The following is an 11,724-nucleotide window of genomic DNA, read 5'->3' as shown; positions in this document are numbered from 1 at the left end:
CATTTGTGTGTGTGTGTGTGTTTTATGTGGTTGTTTTTAATGCTCTCCAGTGGGCGAGCGGATGGGAAACTCTGATGTCATCAACCTTGGCCCAGCAGGACTGTGGAGCGTGCGGGCCCTCGGGGCGCTGTGATTGGTGCCCATGTGTCGGTGCCCCTGTAGATGGTGAAATAGACAGAGTGGCACTGCCTGCCTGTGCAGCACCTGCGTCCCAGCATGCTGATTGATCAGTTTGGTCATGTGGAATGTCACCATCTGGTCCCCAGTCCTTCTCTCTCCCCTTCTCTGCTGGCAGGGAAGATAGTTATTTAAGCCCTGTCAAATCATGCACATGAAGATAAGCAATATCACACCATCGCTTGAAAAGGTGCATTTACATATCCCATTGCAGTGCAGGGCAGTGGGATATGTAGTATTTGACTGTAGTAATAGATTCTGAACTACATACATATATGAACTGCTGGTGACACTACTAATTTCCATTATTTCCTTAGATTTGTTACGTGATATTTTTTATTTACAATGTTATTATTATCTTCATACCCTATAGTCTAGAGTCAAAACCATCCAATTAATTGGTGCAACTTAACCACATACAGTAGTAGGGCTACGTGTGTCTGAGAAGAAACATTTTGTATCTTTCTCTCTTTTTCTTCCTCTGATAAGCAGCCTTGTTTAATTCATTTCCCCCCTCTCTTTCTCTGCAGTTGCTCTTTCTCCTCCTTAATGACCAATCACTTATCAGAGTGCATCAGGAGTGACATTCATCATTGTAGAGTGTCATAATCAATGACATTTCAACAAAGGGAAAATATAGATATGCAAATATGAACTCATTAACATTTGCATTACCTGTTTGAATAATCGGGCCCCTGACAAGGCTGTAATTAACTAAGATTGATGCAAAGTTCGGGGTGAGGCGACTGTATATATTTTCCCCCGGGGTCATTTGCTTGGAAAGCCTGTGTGTGTACGGAGGGTGGTCGGGGGTGCTTACCCCTCCTCCCGCACAAACCTGTCTAAGCTATGGATGATGTGCTAACAATAATGCAGCGCTGTACCTCTGTCAGAGGTAAAGGCTTCCATAAGCTCCCCCTCAATCCCCCCGTCTTAAGATCGTTAGATAATGATTCTAATGAAGAGGGAGGCGTGCGCTGACCTCGTGACCCAGTTTCTTGCAGGTAAGACCGGTTGCGTGGATACTCAGGAGTCAGGATTAGAGCGTGACTTTTGGAGGAGCCTCTCCTCTTGAATAGAGAAGTGTTGGAGAGGTGTTGGTCTTCGTCAGGCATACTGTATTACAATAAACCTTTCTGAAATAGATGTGCAGACGTTACCCAGTTAAACAAAGGCATTGTGCCTGTGTTTGATAATAATATACACCTCGACCCATGCTCGTAGGCCTACTGTACTGTAACCTGTGAACTCTAAGCAGTCTCCTTTAACTCATGTCACTGTCAATGTTCATCAGGAACACATTTCAAGATGATACTACTTGGTTTCACATGTCCATATAGCCTACAGTACAGTATATGTCCTGCTACCACAATTCTTCTTCTCTCGTGTATCGTGTTCAGATGTCCAACTCAGTGCTGTGTAGCGATGCCCTAGTCTCTGGTCCCAATTGAAAGAGGTACCACAGTATTATAATCAATTAATAATTAATGTACATCGAAGGTTTTTATTAGCGACACGGCAATTACACAGAAACACACGCGTAGGTGTCGCGTAGGCGACAAAGGACATACAACACACAAACACACGCATAAGCGTTCGCCGGTGGAATTTATCCTCTTCATTTCTCCCATCCAGGTTGGAAGAGCCGTCCAGGGGCAGCCAGGCGCAGCAGACAGCCTCGTCAGTGGAGCCCGGGGACCAAGTCCAAGTCCTCAGTCCAAGTCCTGGTCAGGGACAGGACTGGAAGCATCTGTTCTTCTGCATGTTTTTCATATTGGGGCCCTATGTGGAGGGAACTCGAGCCAGTGTGGGGAGAACATGCAAACTCCACACAGAAAGGCCCGGGAGATAGGTCCGGATAGCCCATGCGTGAATGGAACCGAGCCACTGTGCCACCCATGAGCAATTTGGGGTTCAGTGCCTTGTTCAAGGACACTTCAACACACTGCCGGGAGCTAGGATCGAACTGGGGACCTTCCAATCCCCTACCTCCCGAGCTACTTGTCCTCAATCATCGCAATCCTAGGTTGCTCTGATGTAAACAGGCAATGACAAGGGGAAATGAGAGGGTGTGTAGGATATGAGGACATCAGTGTAGCCTCAGCTGACCTTGACTTTCAGTGAGGATTCTTTTATTGGATCGTTGTGAAGCCTACTGACACCGTCTAGGGCAGGACAGCATACCGCCACAATTATGTCTTCTTGTCTGATATATGTCCAGAATTTAAGTGACATAATATGCCTGAAAAGAAGTTTGTTGCAAGAGTGTTCAAAATATTATTAATTCAATGAGCTATTCATCATTATGGGCTTTATTTGGTGTTTGCCAAGACCCTACAGTAAAAGGCAAGACCCTACAGTATAAGGCAAGACCCTACAGTATGCCCGACCAGCTGGCTGCTTAGAAACAGGTTCCATCTCGTCGCCACGGCGACATCTGAGCAGGATGGAGATGTCACTCTGAAGATGATGGAGATGAAGATGATGTTGTTGTACTTCAAGAAGTACTACAACAATCCTCCCGCCTAAGCACTTATTGTATTTTATTGTATTATATTATATTGCACTGTAGGCTACTTTAGATTGCTATTCTTGCACTTTGCCTTCAGCACTAGATTATGCTCTTAGTCACTTGTTTTAGAAAGGAGATGCACTTGTGAGTTCTGGCAAGTAGTACACTGGCTTTTCCTACGTTAAATGCAATTATTGTTAGTCGCTTTGGATAAAAGCGTCTGCTAAATGACTGTAATGTAATGTAATGTATGTCAGGCATTTCAGACTTTCATATAAGGACAGATTGCTGGTCAGACCTACTGAGGGAAGAGGCATGTGTTCATCCAGTACAGTAGGTCACAGTGACTGGCAGCCCACGCAAGCAGACAGTACGAGCCAAGAGGATTAAAGCTCACAGGAAAACCTCTTGGATGTGAGTGTTTACTCAGAGCAGCGCCCATGACAGGCTACCTTATAAATTACATCACTCCTGACAGAGAAGGACCTTACCACGGGACACGTGCCTACTAGCTACTAAGGCTAGATCTTATTTGGAAATGTGGGTCAGACAGAGGAGGCGGCGGAGTGTTTTCTGGAATCCTCTAATGGGGACGTAACCTCGACGTCTTCGCACGTCAACACTACCTGTGTTGTTCTTGGAGGTATGGGTAGGTGCAGATGTTTGTGATTGTCACAGTGAAGATGTATGGTTACATCATGGTCATGTATTCAGTGAACAGGCTGTAATTATTCCAATTGTCTATTGTTTTCATTCAAGTGACAGTAGCTGTGTCGTGTGGACGGGATTCCAAATATTTTCATGCTCAGTCACTCATCCCTGAAAGAGAATCTAGGCAGACACATCAAATCATCTGCAAAATAGCCTACACTATTACAATCCCCTGGACCAGATACAGGATGCATCCAACCAAGCGGCATGGGTAAAGTAGGACCTCCCCCTGTCTCTGCTTGGCCACCCCTCTCTGCTGTCCGAATTGGTCTAGCCCTCATTTGCATAAGTTGTGTGTGAGTAGCTGCAGGAGCAGGGCAGGGATCTGCACTATGAGTGTATGAGTGGAGAGAGCTGTGGACTGTTCTGTGACTGTGGAGTCGACTTGCACTGAACCTGCTGGAGTCATGTATTGTGCTTATCCTGTCTCTCGGACAGAAAACAACCCACTGATGTATTGCTACAATATGAAATCAGTGAGTATATTTTCTTCCATCCTGTGTGTGTTTGTGTGTGCTTTTATGTGTTTGTGTGTGTGTGGGTGTTTGTGGGTGGGTGGGTGTAGGTGTGTGTGTGACACATATTTAGTTGATGTCACATACATCAATCCCAATCCCTTTACAATCCCTATACAATCTTCTCAATAACTCTGGATTTGTTGTTTGCTATCTGCTGCAAACTGTACAGTATACTGTATCTATTCAGTACAGTTTTAGGAAAACTTAGCTCTGCCTAACTATCCTCACTGTCACCATTTGTAGTGAAGTAATTTTAAAACATAGAAATATAATAAATGAATCACTTACATTTATAATATAATATGTTCTCTCATGAAGTTATAATAGCTTGTAATAATAACTTCTCATTATGTGAAAGTAGCTGCTCCTCGAGTATGTATCCTAGTTTCAGAGTAATTGGCATTCACAACAGGAAGTCTGCACTTAACCATTTCAAGAACAGACTCTTTAAAATGACGTAGCCTGATGTATCAATAAAAAAAATATATTTCTCTCAATTTTCTCAGCGTAGGAGTTGGTGGGGAAATGTAAACAGCAGAAAGGTCAAAAATCACTGTGGTTCCATTGCTACTTCTATTAGACTGTTTTAATGTAAGACAGCACATCGATTTTAGAACTCACCAGGGTTTATGAGAATGGGTCAGATTTGTGGCCTGTCCAGTGTTTTACAAGACCATGATGGTCAGTGCATAAGCTATGGGACCCTGATCGGGTAGATCTGAGAACCTTCTATTTAAATCTCCCTGTCACATACATCTTTACATGAGACAGATCTCTGCTGTTTCTATTTGATTTAATCCTGCTATTTGCAGCAGTCCCTATGCCCCATTACGACCGTTATCAAAGGCAGCTTTCATCTTTGTGAGAGTAACCATATCCAGACATCATGGATTTCAGAGGGAGAAAATTACTTGCATGTGTCCCCAGTTGGTCATGGCAGAACTAGCCTACAGTATAGCAACTATAGAGAGGTACAATAATATTTTCTCTTCCTGTATTCTGAACATTTTTAACAGAAAATCCTGTTTTCCCCCAATTACTCAATTAAGTTCTTGGTTGATACTAGTTTAATTTTTTTCATTTATATATATATTTTTTTTTTTGTGTGTGTGGGGGGGTGTAAATGCAAACTACAGGTATACACAGGTAAGCATAAAAGAAAATGTGGTCATTGCGTGTCAACAAAAAGCACCATTAGCTGTGATGTTCTAATGGAGAAAAGTCCCTTATCATGTGTGACGGAGTGATTGATGGTTCCTAAATCAATGCTGTGCTAAAAAAGACCAAGGCGTGGGGTCGGTGCCTCTCTCCGGCGGGGGCCGGTGGGGGCCTGCTGCTGGGGCGGGGGTGTGATCATTATTAACGGGTCGCCTGCTACACCCATGGTAAGGAGGACAATTGGCTTTATCCTCCTCCATATGCTGCCTATGGCGTCTCAGACGGGCCCCTGTCGGCAGGGGCTCCTGTGCTTGGCCTGGCCCAGAATCACTGCGGGACGCGTGCCAACCAGGGTCACGGCTTTGTGTGTGTGTGTGTGTCTGTGTGTGTGTGTGTGTGTGCGTCTGTGTGTGTGGGAGGGGGGAAGGCGGAGGGTCTGCGTGTGTGTGTGTGGGGGAGGGGGGGGTCTGTCTGTGTGTGTGTGTGTGTGTGTGTGTGTGTGTGTGTGTGTGTGTGCTCAAGAGTCTTTAAGAGAATGCTTTGCAGGACTTGTCGTCTGGGTAACTGACACCCCATTGATGTTGCTCGAGGAGGTTTCTATTCTTGTCCCGGGGCACATCAAAGTCACCGAGGGGGGCGCAGGTGCAACGCAGGCCTGCCAGTGTGTTTGAGTGTGTGCGCATGCGCGTGTTTTGTGTGTTCATAGGTGTTTGTTTTTATTTTCATTTGTAAATAACCGTTTAGTGGTGGTCAATGGCTAAAGCCTATTGTAATTCTTATTCACATACAACGCATTTTAATATTGTTGTCAGACAGTGTAAAGTGTATAAGTTTACAATTTCAGATCAATCCGTTACACAGCTCTATCTTACTGTAGCCTACGTGTGTTTTTCAAATGTGTCAGTAGCATCATAACGTTCGCCTGACCAGTTCGACCTTGGAAGTGTTCTACTGTAGGCTATTGAAGGCTATGTGAGACACAAGCCTTACGATGACGTCGCCCCATTAAAACAAGGCAAATCTAAACAGGGTTTAATCACTCTGTGTAGCATTTTCAAATGAAATACTGTAAAAGGCCAACGTTTGGACCCAGCCAGGACCTGGTGATGATTAGTGCGGGGATGAATGCTTTCTAAAGCCGGATGAGGAGACGCATGGATCTACGGCTTATGGATTATCACAATAGCTCTAAGTGTTCATCAGCTCGCTGCTTTGCTTTAATTTGCAGTAGAGCTTCAGCTCTGGTATCATAACGGAAGGTGGTCGTCTCGTACCGCGGCGAGAACAGGAATTAACTTCTTTGTTACGAAATAGTTGATTGTAGAGCATGGTAGGTTGGACCGAGTCATGATTCTTCACAAGACTCCCTCGTGGTGCTGTGTTTCCCCCTCATCTCTGCAGGTATATGCTCAGCCTTCAAACGCCGATGACAATAACCAGAACCCGTCCACCCAGCCGTCCTCCAGGGGCCCTGGCAGCATGTTCGCCAGCACATTCTTTGGTGAGCTAAACCACACTATTCAAAAGACACGTGTGTTCCAGTCCTACACTACTCCTAGGTCTATGAATTTACACAAAAACGTAGGTGCACGGATTCTTCAAACCTACCCAAATTGTTGTTTAACACGTACTGTTTAACATATGTATTTCTTCATTTCATTTCAGAGGGCGCAAACGGATCACCTGACATGTGGAGTTCCAGCAGTGTCTTGAGCCAGCCTGACTATGGAGGGGTCTCATCCCAGCAGTCCCAGTCAGGAAACTACAACCACCTGCCGTCCAATGATCATCTGGTAAGATCGGACTGACCGGGCTGGCTACTGCACAGGGCAGTATACACACTAATGCACCTCTGACTCAAACACAGCCTTATTCACTTGTATGTATGTATGTTGATTGTTTTCCAGGGCTATTCTCCACACTCTGTTGATGTCAATAGAGGTCTTCCCCCAATGTCTACGTTCCAACTCTGCAACACTGCCTGTCATACGCCATCTTGCAACAGCCCAGAGAGCTCTACAGGTGAGACGGTGTGCAAAGATTCCGATGTCTGTACGTTTATTCTTTACTTAACTGTGAAAAGGTCTTGCCTTCAGTGTTATTTTTTGATATGCATGTTTCTTGTGTGTCAGATCACCAGAGAAATCCCACTGGAGTGTCCCAGACAGGCGATGCCCTGGGGAAAGCCCTGGCCTCGGTAAGTGCTCTAACAATACTGTGCTGTTCAGCTCCACTGTTCTCTGTGTCTAGCATAATATGCAAACCAGAGCAGGAAGCCGAGCCCTAGGAATAATGTATCCAGGCTGTAATGACAAAAAAGGGGAAACTGTTATTTTATCCAGGTAACAAAGTGTCTTGTATTAACCCGGAGCCGTGCACATGCTGCCGGGCTCTTTACTGGCCGCCGGCCAGTAAAATGACCAGGATTGATGAGTCACTTCAGGTTACGAGCCTTCTCCAGAGGCTGTAGCGGGGCTGTAAAACCCCTACAGAGAAATGACAAGTTGTGCCTTTAAAATGATCCACGAGCTGGCTTTCATTGTGTTCCGCCCCCCCCCCCCCACACACACACACCCCTCCCCCCTCACACCCATCCTCCATCTGCCGGCAGATTTACTCCCCTGACCACACCACCACCAGCCTCCGCTCCAGCTCGTCCACCCCGGCCAGATCTCCGTCCCCCCTCACAGGCTCGGCTGGACCCACAGGTACGGGACTGACCCCAGAGGACAGCATGACATTACATTACAGTCATTTAGCACACGCTTTTATCCAAAGTGACAATAATTGCATTTAATGTAGGAAAAGCCAATGTACTACTACTACTACTACTACTACTACTACTACTACTGTAGTAGTAATGTTACTACATACTACTACTACAGCATGACAAACATATTGAAAGAAAGCTATATTTCTACGATAGAGGATTACAGAAACATCTCCCCTACCGCTTCATGGCTCTCTCTCCTGGTCTCTCCTGCTCTGTCTCTCCTGGTCTGTCTCTTTCCTGGTCTCTCCTGGTCTGTCTCTCTCCTGGTCTGTCTTTCTCCGGGTCTGTCTCTCTCCTGGTCTCTCCCGGTCTGTCTCTCTCCTGGTCTGTCTTTCTCCGGGTCTGTCTCTCTCCTGGTCTCTCCTGGTCTGTCTCTCTCCTGGTCTGTCTTTCTCCGGGTCTGTCTCTCTCCTGGTCTCTCCTGGTCTGTCTCTCTCCTGGTCTGTCTTTCTCCGGGTCTGTCTCTCTCCTGGTCTCTCCTGGTCTGTCTCTCTCCTGGTCTGTCTTTCTCCGGGTCTGTCTCTCTCCTGGTCTCTCCTGGTCTGTCTCTCTCCTGGTCTGTCTTTCTCCGGGTCTGTCTCTCTCCTGGTCTCTCCTGGTCTGTCTCTCTCCTGGTCTGTCTTTCTCCGGGTCTGTCTCTCTCCTGGTCTCTCCTCGTCTTTCTCTCTCCTGGTGTCTCCTGCTCTTTTTATTTATTTATTCTATGTGCTACTTGTTTAACAATGTTGTCTATGTGATATGTTACATGTTTTTAAATCTTGAGCTCTGCACCCATATTCCAATGTGGATTCTTCTACAAATAAACTCTCTGACTCTGTCTCTCTCCTAGGTCCTAACCCATGGCCTCGGGCATCAGCTCAAGTCCCAGTCTCCCCTAATTATGAGTCCTCTCTTATATCAATGGTAAGGACGCAGTCTGATGATAGATACAGTACCTTTAGAAATGATTTGCTTATATCAACTGCACATCGTTGTGGTTTCCCATCCTGGTTGCGTCTTATATAACGTCTCTCTTGCTACAACCTGTCTCCCCCAGTCTCAGCTGGAAGACCGCCTGGACAGGCTGGACGACGTGATCCACGTCCTGCGTAACCACGCTGTGGGGCCCGCCCCTGGCCTGCTGGACCTGGCCCATCACGGGCACGGCCCCGGGTCAGGTCACACATCCGCCATGGTGAAAACACGCTCTTTTGTCGAAGTATGACGTTGGTGTTTTTGTGAATGGCACATACAGTATATCTAAAGGCTATCTGCCAGTGACATGTAGTTGCAGAGAGGTGTGTGTGTGTGTGTGTGTGTGTGTGTGTGTGTGTGTGTGTGGTTAGGGGTGTATAGTAAGTGTGTGTGTGTGTGTGTTAGGGTTAGGGTTAGAGTTAGGCTTAGGGTAATGTTAGACTTCTCTAGTATGGGAAGCCTCCGCCATCACACTCAGATTCCAGCGTTCCTTCTTTCTTCCAGAAGATTTGAACACATCCGGGGGGGAGTAAATACAGAGGAGGAGGTTTTTAGTCTAATCCTGTGGGGGTATTAAATCTATTCCCTCATGTTTACATCTCTGGAAAACATGTCCATAAAAAATAATTCCTTTAAAGAATTAGGGGTATGTTTAGAGAGTTTAAGAGTTGAGTTTTAAGGGAGGGATTAATAATTATCTCAGATTTAATTAATTGTGTGAGTCTTACTCAGGGACACGGGGCAGATTTTACTGTAATTGTGTCACCATGTTTAACACTTGGCAGCGTCCAGCATAGGAATGGTACACAAGTGCATAACAGATGTGCATAACCCTTTATCTAGCATATTCTCTTGTGTGTATTCCACAGGCTGAAGGTGTCAATCTGAACAACAACCACTCCGCATTGCAGAGCCTCAATCAAAATGGCCACCCCTACCACATCATGCAGAGAGGCTCACTGCACAACATGCACATGCAGGAAGGAATTAGAGGTCAGTTATACCACTGTCTTACTATATCTATCTATCTATCTATCTATCTATCTATCTATCTATCTATCTATCTATCTATCTATCTATCTATCTATCTATCTATCTATCTATCTATCTATCTATCTATCTATCTACATGTATCTGTCTATCTATCTATCTGTCTGTCTGTCTGTCTGTCTGTCTGTCTGTCTGTCTGTCTGTCTGTCTGTCTGTCTGTCTGTCTGTCTGTCTGTCTGTCTATCTATCACACATCATGACCTCAAGTTAACGTGATGTCTGTGCGCCAGGTCTTTCAGGAGGGCTGGGTCAGCTGGAGCTGAAGCTGGAGGGTCTTGGAGGAGAGAGAGATGAGATGCAGACCACCCGCAGCCACAGCTCCGACAGCCAGCGGTCGGACGAGGAGAGTGAAACACTGGAGTCTAAGACACCTGGGGACAGCACCAGGGCCAGGTGAGGACTCTAGTCTGTCTGCGTCCATCAATATATGATTCTGATTTATTTTCCTGCCAATCAGAGTGATTGAGGCTGTGGTATTTCCAGCATTACTTTATGTGCTACTGTATCTTGCCACTAGAGGGTGGATGAGTCCATATTATACAAAGCCACAGTTCTTGGTCCACAGTACAGTCAGCTTAAAGACATTTATATGGATCAGAAAGTGAATGCATGAAATTGTTTGTGATTTCTCATGCCCTGACTTCTTGTTTCACGAATTTCCTGGGGATTAATAAACCGTTACCTTACCTTGTATTTTGTATTTGCACTGTCCTGTCTTTGCACTGTCCTGTCCTGTCCTGTCCTGCACCCTGTCTAATGTTGTCCCCATTAGTGTATGCACCATCGACCTCATATTAATACACATACAAATACCTAGTATTTGTAAACTACCATGGCAATAATCCGAATCTGATTGTTCTCTGGTTTATTTGCAGCAGCATCCATGAGGACGAGGACCTGAGCCCGGAACAGAAGGCCGAGCGTGAGCGCGAGAGGAGGATGGCCAACAACTCCCGGGAGCGCCTACGCGTGCGGGACATCAACGAGGCTTTCAAGGAGCTGGGACACATGTGCCAGCTGCACCTGAAGAGCGAGAAGGCCCAGACCAAGCTGCTGGTCCTGCACCAGGCCGTGGGCGTCATACTCAGCCTGGAGCAGCAAGTCAGAGGTCAGCGCGTCACTAGGGTGGGCGAGGCCGCGGGCAGGCAGGGCAGACTGCTGTGTCTCCTTCTTTCTGACTGCTGGCTCAGAGGAAGACGGGTGTGACATGGTCAGGGCCTCTACCTCTCTAAGGTCAGAAGAGAGAGAGAGAGAGGGGGGGGGGGGAGAGAGGGAAAAGGAGAGAGTGAGAGAGGGACCATGTTGGACATCAGGGGCCATGTTGGAAATGTTTAACTTTTACATGTTATCTCATGGATATTATTGTCTGCTATGTCCATAAATAAAAGCAATCAATCAGAGAGAGATGAGGACAATAACAACAAATGTGAGCACAAGAGAGAGAATTCAAGACAGATAATCTACAGTTATAGCCCTATATGTCCTACAGTGCTGTAGGATGATTTAAAGAAGGGGAGGGAATACCTATTAGATATTAAATAATGTCTTTATTTTCTTGTCATTTGGTCATCTGCCCCGTGTGGATAGGCACTAACCTGGACATCTTTTGAAACCCGCAGAGAGGAATTTGAACCCGAAGGCCGCTTGTCTGAGAAGGAGAGAGGAGGAGAAGGTGTCCGGGGCGTTGACAGACGGACAGCCCCTGTACCCTTCGCTCCACCCCAGTCTGACCGACACAACCAACCCCATGGGTCATCTCTGAGCATCAGTCAGGTGCACAACATCTCATTTCCTAATTTAACTCTCATTGGACAAAATGATAGTGGTACTCCACTTGATTAACTATAATACAATCGTTGATTTCTATATTT

At 46.0% G+C, this 11,724-nt stretch overlaps 1 protein-coding gene across 1 annotated transcript; it reads left to right on the top strand.

Moving 5' to 3' along the window:
• Positions 1-3,807: 3,807 nt before the first annotated feature.
• LOC311320641 (transcription factor 12-like) lies at positions 3,808-11,615 on the top strand (the record flags this gene model as incomplete). Its single annotated transcript, XM_084452444.1, has 10 exons — positions 3,808-3,876; positions 6,478-6,577; positions 7,209-7,273; positions 7,688-7,784; positions 8,679-8,752; positions 8,886-9,023; positions 9,673-9,796; positions 10,084-10,246; positions 10,729-10,961; positions 11,473-11,615. The coding sequence occupies 10 exons, from the start codon at positions 3,808-3,810 to the stop codon at positions 11,613-11,615; spliced, it is 1,206 nt and encodes a 401-aa protein (XP_084308570.1).
• Positions 11,616-11,724: the final 109 nt, after the last annotated feature.

The sequence above is a fragment of the Borostomias antarcticus genome (genome assembly GCF_949987555.1).
Source record: "Borostomias antarcticus genome assembly, chromosome: 18".
Lineage (NCBI taxonomy): Eukaryota > Metazoa > Chordata > Actinopteri > Stomiiformes > Stomiidae > Borostomias > Borostomias antarcticus.
Note: the sequence above shows the minus strand (reverse complement) of the source record. Positions and strands in the feature narration are given on the sequence as shown.